The 17,244-nt window shown below is 39.9% G+C and overlaps 1 protein-coding gene across 1 annotated transcript in view; it reads left to right on the top strand.

Moving 5' to 3' along the window:
* Positions 1-3,826: 3,826 nt before the first annotated feature.
* The window catches only part of LOC143887427 (protein DETOXIFICATION 20-like), a 32,843-nt gene continuing 19,425 nt past the window's right edge, over positions 3,827-17,244 (top strand). The window contains exons 1-2 of the mRNA XM_077391513.1: positions 3,827-4,238; positions 14,741-15,282. Coding sequence (XP_077247628.1) covers positions 3,993-4,238; positions 14,741-15,282 — 788 coding nt within the window. The 5' untranslated portion in view covers positions 3,827-3,992. The remainder of the gene's footprint in view (positions 4,239-14,740; positions 15,283-17,244) is intronic.

The raw sequence follows: 17,244 nt of genomic DNA, 5'->3' as shown, positions 1-17,244 counted from the left end.
CTTAATTTAACAAAATCTGAAGGGATCATAGATTGCGCGAACTTATTGCACACACTTACATCACTTGCATCTAAACCCTGCATCTCACATGCACACACGTCCTATTTTAGGAACCCGGAGTGTTATCTAGCATGGTTGACTGGGATTTCATCACCTGGTGCCTCTGTGCTAGAGAAGCATTCCACCCTTAGCCTAGCACCTTATGGTGCGTAAACGGATCTCTTGTTCACGTACTGATACGCCGCACACTGGTACAGTATATCGAACATGGATTCGCGCTAAGGGAACTCTTGGCCTTACCCCTAGATTAACCCACACATGCATGTAGTATACGAACACATGTGCGTCACGTGTGTGAGCCTAGTTTAGGATATCCTACCCATTTGTGTCTAAATTAGGCCGTAGTCCATCTTCCAATGGCTATGATCAGTCCTTAGATACACGAACAAAGTCATGAGTCGAGATTCTCTCTCCACTCCGATAGGTTAGGATTAGGGTTGATGCCTTCAGGTAACACTGTTAAAATGTGCGGAGATTAAAAACTTTCCCTTTGGGGTTAGGATATAAATCCCATCATTTCCAAAGATCTCATAGGATTAGTCATTCATGATCTATCCGTTAAAAGCAATCTTATGCTATCTCATCTTATCTCTTGATCGTACGATTTTCAATCTTCTATCATGTGATTCGATCATGTATTCATACTTTCTTTTACTGGCAGGAACTTATCCCAATCTTGTGTTCAAGTAATCTTGATCATTCTTGTATCCCTTCTCTTGGCTTGCAGGCACCATGTCTACTCGTGCAATTCTTGATTGGATCCGTAGTACATTAAGAGAATCCCATATCTATGCCATAAGTGAGCAAGAGAAAAATCTCTTCGGCTACGTGGCGACCATCAAGCTCGATTGGGGATTACTCTATGCCGCATCAGAGTGTTGGGATCCCGATCATCATGTCTTCCGTTTTGGCAACCTAGAAATGTGTCCCACCTTTGAAGAATGGTGTGCCTTATTGGAATATCCTGTGGATGGCCCTCTAGTGAAGCCATCTTGTGTTCCAGATTATCGTCCTTTGTTCCTTCGCTTGATGAATAATCTAGATGAATCCATGAACTCTTTCATCAAAGGCCAAGAAGTGTCCATGTAGCAGCTGATTGATATTTATCCTCCTATTGGACACATCGGTGCTGTTGATATTCAAAAAGGCCGACGTCGCGCTTTGAGATTCTGTTCCTTTGCTAGGTTCCTCACTGTCCAGCCTTCTCGCTTTGCGTCAGCTGTTCTCTTGGACCTTGTCGATCAAATGGATCGTGGTGCCAATCCAATTCCTACTATGCTTGCAGAAACCTTCAATGGTTTGGATGATATGGCTCGTCTTCGCGCCAGCTCAGGTCCAGGCTCTTATGTTCGCTCCTTCGTTGGTTCTTTCTCGGGATGTCCTGCATTACTCCAGGTGTGGTTGTGCCACAAGCTAAAAATTGCAGCTCCTGTCCATTTTGATCATACGTTGTACACCTTCAGCGAATGGCGTCATGATGTTTCTTTCAATCATAAAAGCGATTGGGTTGAATGGTTAAATTCTCGCCGACAAGATCAGATTTATTGGCAAATTCCTGGAATCCAAGAAGCTGTCTTCAACACCGGAGAAGCTAACTACGTTCGCCTTCTTGGTCTCAAAAAGACTTCCTTTTATATTCCTGCCAGGATCCTGCGTCAGTATGGAAGGAAGCAATCTATTGTGCCCCCCCTTCATCATTTTTATCCGCCTGAGGATCTCAAGCCCAAGATTGTCAAAGCCATTTCATCTGCTTGGGATGTCAGAATCATCATAAATTTAAAAGAGTTAGCTTTTGGAATCGAAGACCGATTATCGGGCAGGAATGGTGCATGTGGTGGATAACTCCCCATACCTTCCATTCTCGTAACCAGGTAGCGAGTCTAGATTTCTGGTTAATTATGGGTCCTAGATCCCACATCTAGGTGGCGACTCTGTCAGTCTCTTTTGTGTGGAATTCGGATTACCTTAGTGGTCCCAAGTTCACATAAAAGATGAATTAAAATCAATAATAAAAGAGCACACGCCAATCGCGTGGGTACGAGAGACCAAGAGAAGGCGTGGCGGCTCGCGCCCCACCCCTCTCGCGGGATCGGGTCCCACAATGAGAGACATAAATTTGCAAGTCACTAAATAACTAAATGATGTGTTAATATGAAGATGACAAATTAAGAAGAAAGTAAATGTAAACTATAAATATACCTTCTTAGTTTTGCCAAAGAGTGGAGTTTCACAATCATTCATTGCCAATGCATTGACTGATTTTTTATCCCCTTTGGTAGAGATTGGACTGCATCTATGGTAATGAATCTGTCACTGAGATATGGTACCAATTGTTGACCACCTCAACTCAAGACGGGTTGTTTTGGATTTTGAGAAGCAATAGTGAGTCACCAATAATCAGTTTGTAACTCACAATCGGTTCTCAAAATCCAAACCAAACAGGGACTAACAATTAACAAAGGGAAATGTTATCCGCACTACTATATCTTGATGATCACACTCCTCACTTTATTAAAGTATGGTATGGCCCGCACCATAGGATTGTCCAAACCATCTATTGTGGACTGTGGAGACTATTTCAATGTTGAAAAAGAAAAACACATATACAGAACTTCTTCAGATAGAACCCAAATTCGGGTTTCGGGTCGGGTCAGGTTGCCCGACAGCCCAACCCGACTCGACCCGATTACCAATTCGGGTTGATTTTTCCCAACCCAACCCAACCCGATTTGTGAAAAAGCTTAACCCGACCAAACCCAAATTCAGGTTGAACCCGACCCATGTGGGAACATCCAAGTAACAACGATGGTTTCAAATTATATATAATGCTAATGTCCTCACTACCATATTTTGTAATGGCACTACTCACTGTATTTTGATGATCGCACTCCTCACTTTATTAAAATGTACGGTATGGCCCGTACCATAGGATGATCCAAACCGTCCATTAGATGGGCCACTGCCTACATAGGTGGTGCCCCAAAAATAATTTTCATCGGTTGATCCAAACCCTCCGATCTATAGAGGCTTATAGGTTGATCCAAACCGTCCATGTGATGGAACACAACATCAATCGGTTGTACCCGTAAAATCATTTCCATAGGTTGATCCTAGCCCTCCAATCGATATAGGCTGATCCTAACCCTCCAATCGATAGAGGTTTCCATAATTGTTGTTCCTCTTAAGGTGCCCGGAATCCGTCAATATTTTGCAAGTGTCCTGTATGAGTAATATCAAGTAGTTCTTTTATCATTGTCATGTCTTTACCTCTTCATGGTACTTTTTTCCGTAATTGTCATAGACAGGTACCCTGTGTCGGTACTTTTCGTATGTAGATTACAATTTTACTCTAAAGAAAGTAGGTAATATCATAACGTCTTATTCAAGAGAATAGGCATAATACAACTAGGATATAGATGGAATTTTTGGCAAAGGGTAGAAGAAAATAACCCAAGATTTTGCCTTTATATATGTAGATGTAGATTACGATTTTACCCTAAAGAAAGTAGGTAATATCATAACGTCTTATTGAAGAGAATAGGCATAATACAACTGAGATATAGATAGAATTTTTGGCAAAGGGTGGAAGACATTAACCTATCATTTTGCCTTTATATATAGTAGTTAGATTAGATTAGAATAGATATATAGTAGTTAGATTAGATTACTATATTTACTCACTGATCCAATATCCGAGTGCTTCAGCAACCAAGTTCAAATCATGGGTTCTCTATGCTGTAAGGAAAGAATAGCTTTGATGGTATAGTGGAAAAGCAACTTGAAATGCAAATAATATGGGGACCTCTTAAATTCTAGGTGGCTGATTAAAATTTAACTAGAGCGGGTAGTGGAAACTTTATGAGACTTTCCCATTATATATTGGTTCGTTTTCTCAGGGTTTTAGTGTCTAGGCCATATCTACATAGGGAAGTATGGAAAGTAGAGTGGATGAAGAGCTTCTTCCATCAGAAAAGGGGGATGGAGAGGAGTTAAAGGGAAGGATTTGGTCAGAATCAAAGAAGTTATGGAGAGTTTCAGGGCCTGCTATTCTCACAAGGCTTTCAGTGTTTGGGATGCTCGTTGTGACACAGGCCTTCATCGGGCACATTGGAGAAACTGAACTCGCTGCCTATGCGCTCGTCCAATCCATTATCGTGCGATTCGCCAAGGGAATACTGGTAAGTTTTTAGTTACTAATTTCCTTTTCTATTTATAAATACCGGGTTTGTATAAAACTAGTGAACCATGACAATTGGGCCAGAGAGACTGGCAGTGTTTAAAAACTAGTTGACTCGGCACGGAACTCGGCCGAGTCGACACGGAATAGCGGCAGCCGCATTTTAGAGTAATCGACTTGGCGAGTCAAGGCCGAGTCCAGCCGAGTCTGGCCGGATTGAACACGTATCAAGCCTTTTCCCCATATCTAAGGATTAAAAAAGTGAAAAAGCAAGATCCGTTCAACTAAGAAATACCTATAAATTTGGGTTGAATGGTGATTCTCCTTCATCTCCATGAAAAGCCAACGGCTGGATGCATCGTAGAAAATCCGTTTGCCGTGGCCCAAAAAACCCCCCTTTCATTTAACCCAAAGTAACTTTCATTTCATGAAGGCTTCTCTTCTGGTTTCTCATCTAGGGCAAGAGGAAGATGACACATTTTTCCTAATGCTTAAAAGACTTCTGAGATCTCAGCCGTTCGATCATGAGATTATCATAAAATCATACCACGTGTATCCTTTGACGGGTGCTGAAAATTTTTAAGTGGTGGACTGGGAGATAATGTATTCGCCCTTCCTTTACTTTGGAGAGCACCTGTAATGTAAAAAAGTAGTAAAAGATATACAAGGGGCTGTCCCAGGTAAAACAAGGAGTGTACGCTACTTATTCGGAATTTAGAACCAAATTACCAAATTTCGGACCGAAATTTCGGTTTTTGGGGGTCCGAAACGGTTACCGAAACCAAAATTTTAAACCTTGGTTATAAGGGGGCTATGCAGGTAATGCAGGGGAGTGAAAATATCATCTCCCTACAAAAAGTTGTCCTCACGCATATGACTCGATTTAAAAATGACTATAAAATCCATTTCAGTACGTATACAATGCCGCCTTAAATTCTGTCTTTTCTCACCGAACGTTGTCATTGAGGGTGGTCAAAATTGATATAAAAATTACACAAAAATCCATTACCGTTACCAAATACCACAAAGTTTGTTAATGTCGGGAATCCAAATCAACAAATTTATTGAGCAACTCGTGCGCCTGAAGACTAATTCAAAGCGTCTATTTCAAAATATGTTAGAAAAGCACCTACTATATATATATGAGGAAAGCTCACCAAACTTATGGTGAGCTTAAGTGCCCAATCACATGGGTCCCACATTTTCTGTGGTGATCCAAACCATTCATTTACAAGGCCCTATCATAGATAGGGGTGTACCAAAAATCAGCTCCATAGGATCATCCTAACCCATCCATTTGTCGAGGTCAAAATGGACAGACATTATTTGTCCACAAATCTGCCCATTTTTGTCCTCCACAAATGAAGGGGTTAGGATGATCCTATGGAGCTAATTTTTGGTACACACTCTATCTATGATAGGGCCTTGCAAATGAATGGTTTGGATCACCACAGAAAATGTGGAACCCATGTGATTAGGGCGCTTAAGCTCACCATAAGTTTAGTGAGCTTAAGCTCACCAACATTTTCCTCTCTCTCTCTCTCTCTCTCTATATATATATATATATATATATATATATATATGAGAGAGCATTTCCTACACACTTGTGTAGGTAAGTTACCTACACACTACCTTAAAATACAGTGGGGGCTCACATTGTTTGGGTGATCCAAACCATTCATTTGAATGGTCCTCACATAGATAGGGTGTCCACAAAAAATCAGATCCATAGGATCATCCTAACCATTCAAACTATGGAGGCAAAAAATGGACTAATTTGTGAAGGTTTATACACGTCCATTTTACCTCCACAAATCGTAGGGTTGGGATGATCCTATGGATCTGATTTTTTGTGGACACCCTATCTATGTGAGGACCATTCAAATGAATTGTTTGGATCACCCAAACAATGTGGGCCCCCACTGTATTTTAAGGTAGTGTGTAGGTAACTTACCTACACAAGTGTGTAGGAAATGTTCTCTCTCTCTCTCTCTCTCTCTCTCTCTCTTTATATATATATATATATATATAAAGTACAAAAACCAATGAAGGATATCACTCAAAGCGAAAGACTTGAATCTCTCAAGCTAAAGGGAATCGACCTCAATGTAACTGCTCCACAGCTTCCAAGATCAAATTAGCGCCTGAAACTACCAGGGCAAAGAAATTGAAACTATAGTGAAGATCTTCATCGTTTCATCCACTCCTGTTCTTCCTTATTGAAACGACTTCTGATATCCCCCTCCAGTATATTACCAGAATGTGTGACACCCTATCGAGATCCCCTCTTTCTTTGACCTACACCAGCTAGTGTAATTCTTTTCTTTAACCTGCTCAATCTATTAGGGACAACTGTTTTCGCTTCCCTGTTCTTTTCGAAATTTCGACGGTGATAGTGCATGGTCCCCTTATGTCCATCATGCAAAAGATGAGCCTCCGATGAACGCCACCTATTCAAACCGCGCAAAACTTTAGCACCGTGTGGCCCACCCTCTGACCAAACAATACTAATATCATGCCTCCTGTCCTCACTGCCTTTTACGACTTGAGCAAGTGTCCCCTCTTTTTGGAGGTTGCGTCTGTTAGAGGGCCTCCAAATCAAAAGGATAATGATCCATGTTAGTGTCAAAATGTTTGGCTCCCATTTTTAATTTATCCAAGTGGTTAGTAACCACACCAATAGAGTACCATCTGTCCTCCACCTTTAGCCGCACATAAGAACGTAGGCACCTCCATTCCGTCGTAAAAACTTTTACAGAGGCGTACTCCATACAGTGATCATTATTCTCCATAACAGAGCCAAAAAATGCCTTCCAAAGTTTCAAATGTTGAGTCCGCATGAATGGGAATCCCATAGAACCGAATCTAGATGGCTTTGGCATCCGTCTGATGTCGTCTAAGTAAAAATTGAATAGGAATGGTTCAAGTTATCCTTTTTCATGAGTAAATAAAGTAGGAAATAGATGGTTTGGATTATTGAGCAAGTAGTCCCCACTTACACTTATTAATTATTCAATCTTTTAGTGCGTCTAATGTACCTACCTATAAAATGTCACATCCTAGTGATTTAGTGAATAAGGGAATCCCATGCACCTTGTTAGACTACTGAGAAGAGAGGATGTCTATTCTATAGTTGTTTTCTTATCACAGCCAGGACTACATCTTTGATAGCCAACAACCCCTTTTCATACACTAACATTATCCAAATCTTTTCTTTTTCTCTCCTTGTGCCATTGCATACTTCTTCACTTGTATTTAATTCATTAAAGAATACTAACATCTGCAGGGTGTTGTGACCTTTTAAAAGCTGAAAATCCCACTCTTTGACCATTCAATCATTCATCCAACAACCTCTTCATTATCTTAACCCCCTTTTAGGGCGCCTATAAAAAGCATTCAAGATACTTGAGAACAATAGGAAAAAGAAAGCAAAATGAACTTTCTTTACATGTTGTAAAGCATACATGTGGAGACATGTTGGAAAAGCTTTTAGTGATTTTTAGTCGGCCATCATCCAATATACCATGTGAAAATTTATGTGGAATGATCAACTTGAATAATTGTTAAAGAGAAGTGATATATTCGCCTAATTTTCTTCCTGGGCCACTCCTTCTAGTGTATTTATGACTACTCTTTTTACACTACGAGAGGGTGGGCCAGGGAAGAAAATGGGGCGAACATATCATTTCCCTTGTTAAATATTGTTCCAACTTGATTAGAGACGGTTGTCACATCTGAGGACCACAACTTGAAACTGATCAAGTGTGGTCCCTACGCTAAGTAGACTTTGATTTCGTAGTTAAAAATTCTACCACTTAAATTCAAAAAATTTGAAAAAATACCAGTTAAGCATGTTTTTATGTGAAATAAGGACAGAAGTCTGTCGTATTGGGCAAAAGGCCCAAATACCCTTTTGAGAATTTTAACATGACTTTTTTAAATCTCTCTCTCTCTCTTCTTCTTTTCTTCTATTTTCTCTTTTTTTTTTTCTTTTTTTTTTCATTTTCACTATTTTGGTATTTTGCCTTTTCTTTTTAGAATTGTTACCTTGTTATTCTTTTGCTTCATCATCTTCTTTTTCATTTTCTCTTTTCTTTTTCCTGTGCAGAGGCTCTCTCTCTCTCTCTCTAGATATATATATATATATATATATATATATATATATATATATATATATATATATATATATATATATATATATATATATATATATATATATATATATATATATATATATATGAGAGAACGGTTCCTACACACATGTGTAGATAAGTTATCTACACACTAGCTTAAAATACAGTGGGGGCCACATTATTTGGGTAATCCAAACCATTCATTTTTAAGGCCCTCTCATAGATAGGGTGTCCACAAAAAATCAGATCCATAGGATCATCCTAACCATTCGAACTGTGGAGGCAAAAAATGGACTAATTTGTGAAGGTTTAAAGACATCCATTTTACCTCCACAAATCGTAAGGTTGGGATGATTTTTGTAGACACCCTATCTATGTGAGAGCCTTTAAAATGGATGGCTTGGATCACTCAAACAATGTGGGGCCCCACTGTATTTTAAGCTAGTGTGTAGAGAACTCTCTACACATATGTGTAGGAACCGTTTTCTCATATATATATATATATATATATATATATATATATATATATATATATATATATTTTTTTTTTATTTTTTTTTTTATTTTTTTGAAATGGTGCATATATCTATATCTATATATATTTTATATAACAGAAGAGAAAAGAAGAGAATTTTTTGAAAATTCTATGAGATTTACACATCACTTTTTTTTTACTTTTTTAAACAAATGCACCCATTCAACTCACATATTTTCAATCCTACCCCCTCCTTTATGCTTTTTAACAAAGGCACCTATTAAAGCCACATAATTTCAATCTTACCCCCCTCCTTTATGATTTTTTAATAAAAAAATCTATAAAGTGATCTTAACCATCCGATTTAAGAGGAATTATGGAAACCCCTATAGATTGGAGGGCTAGGATCAACCTATGGAAATTATTTTGGGGCACAACCTATTTATGTTATGTTCCATCACATGGACGGTTTGGATCAACCTATGACGTGGTCCGTACAGTTCTTTGTCGGCTCGTGCATCGCATGGGTTTTTTTACTAGTATCTACTACTATAAGCTGGGATGAAAAGAAGAGAATTTTTTGATTTTTTCGAAAATTATATGAGAATTACATATCACTTTTTTTTACTTTTTCTAACAAATGCACCCATTCAACTCACATATTTTCAATCCTACCCCTCCTTTATGCTTTTAACAAAGGCACCCATTAAAGCCATATAATTTCAATCTTACCCCCTCCTTTATGGTTTTTTAATAAAAATCTATAGGGTGATCTTAACCATCCGATTTAAGTGGAATTATGGAAACATCTATAGATTGGAGGGCTAGGATCAGCCTATGGAAGTGATTTTTGGGGCACAACCTATTTATGTTGTGTTCCATCACATGGACGGTTTGGATCAACCTATGACGTGGTCCGTATAGTTCTTTGTCGGCCTGTGCATCGCACGGGTTTTTTACTAGTACTATATAGTAGAAGAGAATTTTTTGAATTTTTTGAAAATTCTATGAGAATTACACTTCACTTTTTTGACTTTTTTTAACAAATGCACCCATTCAACTTACATATTTTCAATCCTACCCCCTCCTTTATGCTTTTTAACAAAGGCACCCATTAAAGCCACATAATTTCAATCTTACCCCCTTCCTTTATGGTTTTTTAATAAAAAATATATAGGGTGATCTTAACCATCCGATTTAAGAGGACTTAGCAGAAGAGAAAATATGAGACTTTTTTTAATTTCTTCCAAAATTCTAATAGAATTACACATCAATTTTTTTGCTTTTGTTAACAAAGGCCCCCATTAAAGCCCCAAATTTTCAATCCTACCCCTTTCATAATACCTATTTTATCCTTCTTTATGTATTTTTTATTATATATTTTGTCTACAAAGTCAAAATAGTGTCGTTTTTTCTTTGCAAAATTATGGATTGAGTGCATATGTTACATAATACTACGGATTCTTGTGAACATATTACATAATACTACGGATTCAGGACACCGTTCAAAATATTGACGAATTCCGGGCACCTAAGAAGAACAACATATTATGGAAACCTCTATAGATTGGAGGGCTAGGATCAGCCTATGGAAATGATTTTACGGGCACAACCTATTTCTGTTGTGTTCCATCACATTGATGGTTTGGATCAACCCATGATGTGGTCCGTACAGTTCTTTGTCGGCCTGTGCATCACACGGGGTTTTTTACTAGTATATATATATATATATATATATATAGAGAGAGAGAGAGAGAGAAACGAGAAGGTACTCCCTGGAGTAGATAACTGATCTACTCCCTACCTTAAAATAATAGTTGGGGCCACATTGTTTGGGTGATCCAAAGCATTCATTTGACGGGCCCTCACATAGATAGGGTGTGCCCAAAAAATCAGCTCGATAGGATCATACTAACCCTATGAACTGTGGGGCCAAAAAATGGACAGATTTGTGCAGGTTTATACACGTCCATTTTTGCCTCCACAGTTCATAGGGTTAGGATGATCCTATCGAGCTGATTTTTTGGGCACACCCTATCTATGTGAGGGCCCATCAAATGAATGCTTTGGATTACCCAAACAATGTAGCACCAACTGTTATTTTAAGGTAGGGAGTAGATAAGCTATCTACTCCAGGGAGTACCTTCTCTTTTCTCATATATATATATATATATGAGAGAACGGTTCCTACACACATGTGTAGATAAGTTATCTACACACTAGCTTAAAATAGAGTGGGGGCCACATTATTTGGGTGATCCAAACCATTCATTTTTAAGGCCCTCACATAAATAGGGTGTCCACAAAAAATCAGATCCATAGGATCATCCTAACCATTCGAACCGTGGAGGCAAAAAATGGACTAATTTGTGAAGGTTTAAAGACATCCATTTTACCTCCACAAATCGTAGGGTTGGGATGATCCTATGGATCTGATTTGTAGACAGCCTATCTATGTGAGGGCCTTTAAAATGGATGGCTTGGATCACCCAAACAATGTGGGCCCCCACTGTATTTTAAGCTAGTGTGTAGAGAACTCTCTACACATATGTGTAGGAACTGTTTTCTCTCTCTCTGTATATATATATATATATATATATATATATATATATATATATATATGGGGAAAGTGATTGTGAGCGGCCCCTCATATAGGCTTATATGAGGTGACCACTAAAAACATGGTGGGCCCACATTTTTGGGGTGATCCGAGCCGTTCATTTGATAGGCCCTGACTTAGATAAGAGGTGCCCAAAAAATCAGCTCCATAGAATCATCCCAACCCTTCGTACTGTGGAGGTGAAAGAGGGGGAAAATGGACGAGTAAGTGGGCAAATTTATACCCGCCCATTTTCCCCTCTTTCACCTCCACAGTTTGAAGGGTTGGGATGATCCTATGTAGCTGATTTTTTGGGCACCCTCTATCTAAGTCAGGGCCTATCAAATGACCGGTTTGGATCACCCCAAAAATGTGGGCCCACGATGTTTTTAGCGGTCACCTCATATAAGCTTATATGAGGGGCCGCTCACAACCACTTTCCTATATATATATATATATATATATATATATATATATATATATTATATGAGGAAAGTGAAGCTACACACTAGTGGCTAACTTAGCTACACCGACGAAGTAAAATATAGAGGGCCCACATTGTTTTGGTGATCCAAACCATTCATTTGATAGGCCCTCGCATTGATAGGGTGTGCCTAAAAAATCAGCTCTATAGGATCATCCCAACCCTTCAAACTGTGGAGACAAAAATCAACAGATTTGTGAAGGTTTTTACACGTCCATTTTTGCCTCCACAAGTTGTAGGGTTGGGATGATCCTATGGTGCTGATTTTCTGTGCACAACCTATCTATGTGAGGGCCCCTCAAATGAGTGGTTTGCATCACCCAAACAATGTGGGGCCCACTGTATTTTAAGCACGAGTGTGTAGCTACACTTCTCTCTCTCTCTCTTTATATATATAAATATATATATATATATGAGAAAACGGTTTCTGCACAGATGTGTAGATAAGTTATCTACACACTAGCTTAAAATACAGTGGAGGGAATATTGTTTGGGTGATCCAAACCATTCATTTGATTGGCCCTCACATAGATAGGGTGTCCATAAAAAATCAGCTCCATAGGATCATCCCAACCCTACGATTGGTGGAGGTAAAATGGATGTGTATAAACCTTCACAAATTTGTCCATTTTTTGCCTCCACGGTTCGAAGGGTTAGGATGATCCTATGGAGCTGATTTTTTGTGGACACCCTATCTATGTGAGGGTCAATAAAATGAATGGTTTGGATCACCCAAACAATGTGGGCCTCCACTGTATTTTAAGCTAGTGTGCAGATAACTTATCTACACATGTGTAGAAACTGTTTTCTCTCTCTCTCTCTCGCTCTCTCTCTCTCTCTCTCTCTATATATATATATATACTAGTGGGACACCCCGTGCGATGCACGGGGAGTGGGAAAACATTATATTTAGCTTCTCATGATAGACAATAGAGAAACTGCACATTACGGAAACCCTATAGATCAGAGGGTTGCAATCATCCCATCAAAATGATTTTGGGGGCACAACCTATTTGCGTCGTGGCCCATCAAATGCACGGCTTGGATCATCCTATGGCGTTGACCACAAACTTAATTTGAATAATCTGCGTGGGGCCTACAATTTGGCCTTAATGTTAATGCACGACCCATACCATAGGATGATCGAAACCATTCGTTTGATGGGCCACAATGTAAATAGGTTGTGCCCCAAAAATCGTACGCCAAGAATCCGAGAGTATGTTAGACTACACCGAAGAATTCTACAAACTCATGGCTCGTAATAATTGAGAAAAGATAATTTGGGAAAAATCCAACGGAAGAAATTTCTCCTTAAGCCTTGACTTCATTTTGTCCTAAGAAGAAATCTTACGCTTTTCTTTGCGGATTCTCATCTCTTGAACTTTATCCCACCATGTTGAAGCGTAGCCACGAAGCCTTGTAGACACAAGCTTCACATGTTGGCTTTCGGGTGTCTCTTTGTAATCAAAGAACTTCTTAATGGCACTAAGCCATTCAAGAAACTCTTCGGGTTGTAGATGACCATGAAACTCCGGCAAGTCAATCTTGACAGTGTCGAAATCATGATAGAACCTTTCCAACCTAGCCTCCTCACGAGTATTGGCAAAGGGACTCACATCAGACTCGTTACTAGAACCTCCACAGCTTGATCCACCATGCTCACTATGAGCCTCTTGGCGTTTAAGTTTCATGGCAAGTTGCTCAACTTGTCTTCGAAGCGCTTGAAGTTCATTATCTCTTTCATCTCTCAAATATTCCATCATTTGGTTACCACACCTTCCTTTACCTCTTCGTGCCGCCATGAAAATTAAATCGAAGCTAGCCCAAGAGAGTAACTAACGTTGGCTCTGATACCAGATAATCCGGGTGCTTAAGAGGGAAGAAGAAGATAAATAAGAACACAGGATCACATCCAAAAGAAAGAGAAGAAAATTGGAGCAATGCTCAACCTAATTGATATTCCATCAATTACGTAAGTTAATCAACATCCAAAATCCCCTCTAAAGATCGTTTCTAACTCTTTAAATAAAAGAAAATCAAAGCAAATTCGTTCAAGCTCCTCCACTAGCTAGCTTAGGGACTAACATAACATTAATTGCATTGGAACTCATTAACTTTGACTGTTTTGGGCACCCACAGACACAGTCCACTAAAACTATCATAATTTTCTAACCACTTGATCAAATTTCGAACAGAAATACTTGTTGGAAAGATCTCAAAGAGACCTACAACTTTATAGTTTACCACTTTCCATGATTCTGCCATTTAGAAGCCCAACAATTAGGTTCAAAACGGGCCAGCAACATTATTGCGGGAATGCACCTTGGAACTCCACCAAAACCACCTAGGCATGACATGGTTGCCATGTTGGCACTGCATCAGTTTGTAAAAGATCTAGTTGGGTCAGCAAAATATTATCTTGAATTGGCAAAATAATGAGTCAAGTAAGCAATATATTAGGTCAAATTGGCAAAATATCAGGTCATCAACGTGGAGATGATGAGAGGGATGGAGAGACAAAGAGATATGAGAGAAAAGGGGCAGAGATAGAGAGCAAAGGGTTGAGATAGGGAGAGTAGCAGAGAAAAAGTAAGCGATATTCAAACAACACAATGGTTGTTGCGGAGATGTATGATATATATGTCATTTCCATTAAGTACCAGAGGATTAGGGCTATACAAACAAATTGGACTAACAACAAAATGCTGTAAAAATTCTCGTGTTTTGGCAATGGCTTAAATATACTGGTTTGCAAATAGTAACTAGGGAATTGCTTGTCCTGTTTCATATCTTCTTCCCATTTTCTTTGCAGTTGGGCATGGGAAGTGCCCTGGAAACTTTCTGTGGTCAAGCATTCGGAGCAAGACAATACCAAATGATGGGAATGTATATGCAACGGTCTTGGATCGTTATTCTTTCCACTGCTTTCCTAATTCTTCCTCTCTATATCTTTGCAACTCCGATCCTCAAGCTTCTTCACCAGGACGAAGAGATAGCGGAAGCAGGCGGCAAAATTGCCTTATGGTTCATCCCCATAAACTTTTACTTTGTCTTTAACTATACAATGCAAATGTTTCTACAAGCACAACTCAAGAACTCTATCATTGCCTGGCTAGCTAGTATCTCATTTACACTTCATGTACTCCTTTCATGGATCTTTGTTGACAAGTTGAATTTGGGAGTTGGTGGTGCCATGGGTTCCATGGTTCTGTCCAGTTGGCTGACTCTAGCTGGAGAATTTGTGTATGTTTTTGGGGGATGGTGTCCACAGACATGGAGAGGGTTTTCTAGAAGTGCATTTTCGGAACTATGGCCTGTGGTAAAGCTCTCCGTATCCTCTGGTGTAATGATCTGGTAAGCTTCGTCTAGTCTCTCCTGACTTGCCCTTTATTATTTTTTATCCTCTGGTGAAAGTATGTCCACCGCATGCATCTATGGCTAAGTGTATGCTGATCTGAATATACAGTCCATCCTTTACTGGATCCCACCATGGATGGTGTCACAGGGCTATTTTTTTTTCACTCTTCAAACACCCGGTGATGGCACTAAGTCTTCACATCTTACTCTCAGCCAATGCACTTGAGCCCTCCCTGAAGGAACAAAGAGATAAAACAAACACACAAAGAGACAAAAGAATTTAACTTGGTTCTGCCTAAAACACAATGCCTACTTCCATGGCTACAATATTATTGCCTCTTACTTGGATTTCTTACAATCCAACAGTATTACAATAACAAGGGAACTCAACACCCCCAAAGTCCCAAGTGCCATAAGTGTTTGGGGGGGGGGATACCTATCTATAGGCCTATTTAACAACTGCCCAATGGCCATATTTCCCATGTGTTTAATGCCGGAACAAGCCACCAGCTTACATGTGACCAAAACTCACCTAACCAACTTGTATGTGGACCATGTGCAAATCTAGGCAAGCTTTTTGCATATGTGCAGTGCCCATTTGGTCCAATGGTGTGCTGCCACTCGCACCCAACAGCCATAACCGCCCATAGTATGTGCTGTATTGTTGGTTCCTGTGTTTAAAAACTCCTTGACACGACAAGGAACTCGTCCGAGTCGACAAGGATTTTTCTTGGCCGCGTTCCGGGTCACACACATCCGTGTTCCGCGTTTGGCGGCCCTGTAGAATCAATAAAAACTCCTTTGACTCTCCTTAGTTATGACCGCGTTGACCACATCAACTGTGTTCTTGGCTGCATCCGCGCCGTGTTAACAGGATTTTTCTTGTCCGCGTTCCGCGTCACGTCCGCGTTTTTAAACACTAGGTTCTTCTTGCCAACTGCTGCCAAACGGGCCAAAACCATCCCTAATTGTCCAGCAACATATGCCATGCTGTTGTGCACTACATGCCAATCATTGCCATCATATGTATAGTGTTGTTGGTTCCCGCCAGAATATGCCAAGGACACCCATATGCCATTGCGCATAGTGCTATTGGTTCCCGCCAGAATATGCCAATCCATGGCTACCAGCCAGTGCATTCCACCTACACTTTGGTGTTGTTCCTACCGTGCCCGCAAGCCCTTGCAAGCATGTTTTACCATATCCGTGCCTATGCTTCTCCGCTCCTAGGCCTTAGGCCAATGGACTTTTCCCACTTTGATTGCCTTCTATTAACATTGGCAAGGGTGCAAGGTGCCACCACAAGCTAATGCTTTATGCCATTGAGCTAAGGGGCTACAAACCACCCTCACCTGAAGAACCCGATGTCCTCGTCAGAGCAGACTCCAGTTACTCCTTGATATGTCTCTCAAACTTCTTTCCAATGAAGCCTCGCTGTCAGGGTATCCTTTCCATTTGACTACGTCTGTCCATCAATTCTTCTTACTTCTCCCAAACGTTCGGTGGTCCAAAATTTTCTCCACTTCACATCCAAACTGTTTCCGGATTGTAGGCGGTGCTCTCTTGAGTGTTTTTCTGGTTTGGTCCACCAAATCATGGAAAGACTTAAGAAAACTCACATGGATCGAATTTGGGGTGAATCTTAAGTCTCTCTGGCAGAACAAGTATAGGCTGAACTTCCGACCCGCTTCAATATCTCAAAGGGGCCATCATATCGTCGAATAAGTCCCCGATGAACCGTCGTGCTATTGATTTTCTTCCAAATTTGGGATGTAAGTTTTAGCAAAACCTTATCCCCAACTTGGAACTCCAATGGCCACCTACTCATGTCTCTTCATGCGCTTACTTGCCTTAGCAAGGCTATCTCAGCTCGTGCCTCATCCAACATTTCCTTTTCTATTTTGATGAAAAAATCATTCGTTTGAGCCATAATGGACCACGTAAGGGAATCCCTCTATT

Source organism: Tasmannia lanceolata, unplaced genomic scaffold (genome assembly GCF_043159265.1).
Source record: "Tasmannia lanceolata isolate RefF3 unplaced genomic scaffold, GAP_Taslan_0.1 ptg000012l, whole genome shotgun sequence".
NCBI lineage: Eukaryota > Viridiplantae > Streptophyta > Magnoliopsida > Canellales > Winteraceae > Tasmannia > Tasmannia lanceolata.
The sequence above is the reverse complement of the archived record's forward strand: the minus strand, read 5'-3'. Positions and strand labels throughout refer to the sequence as shown.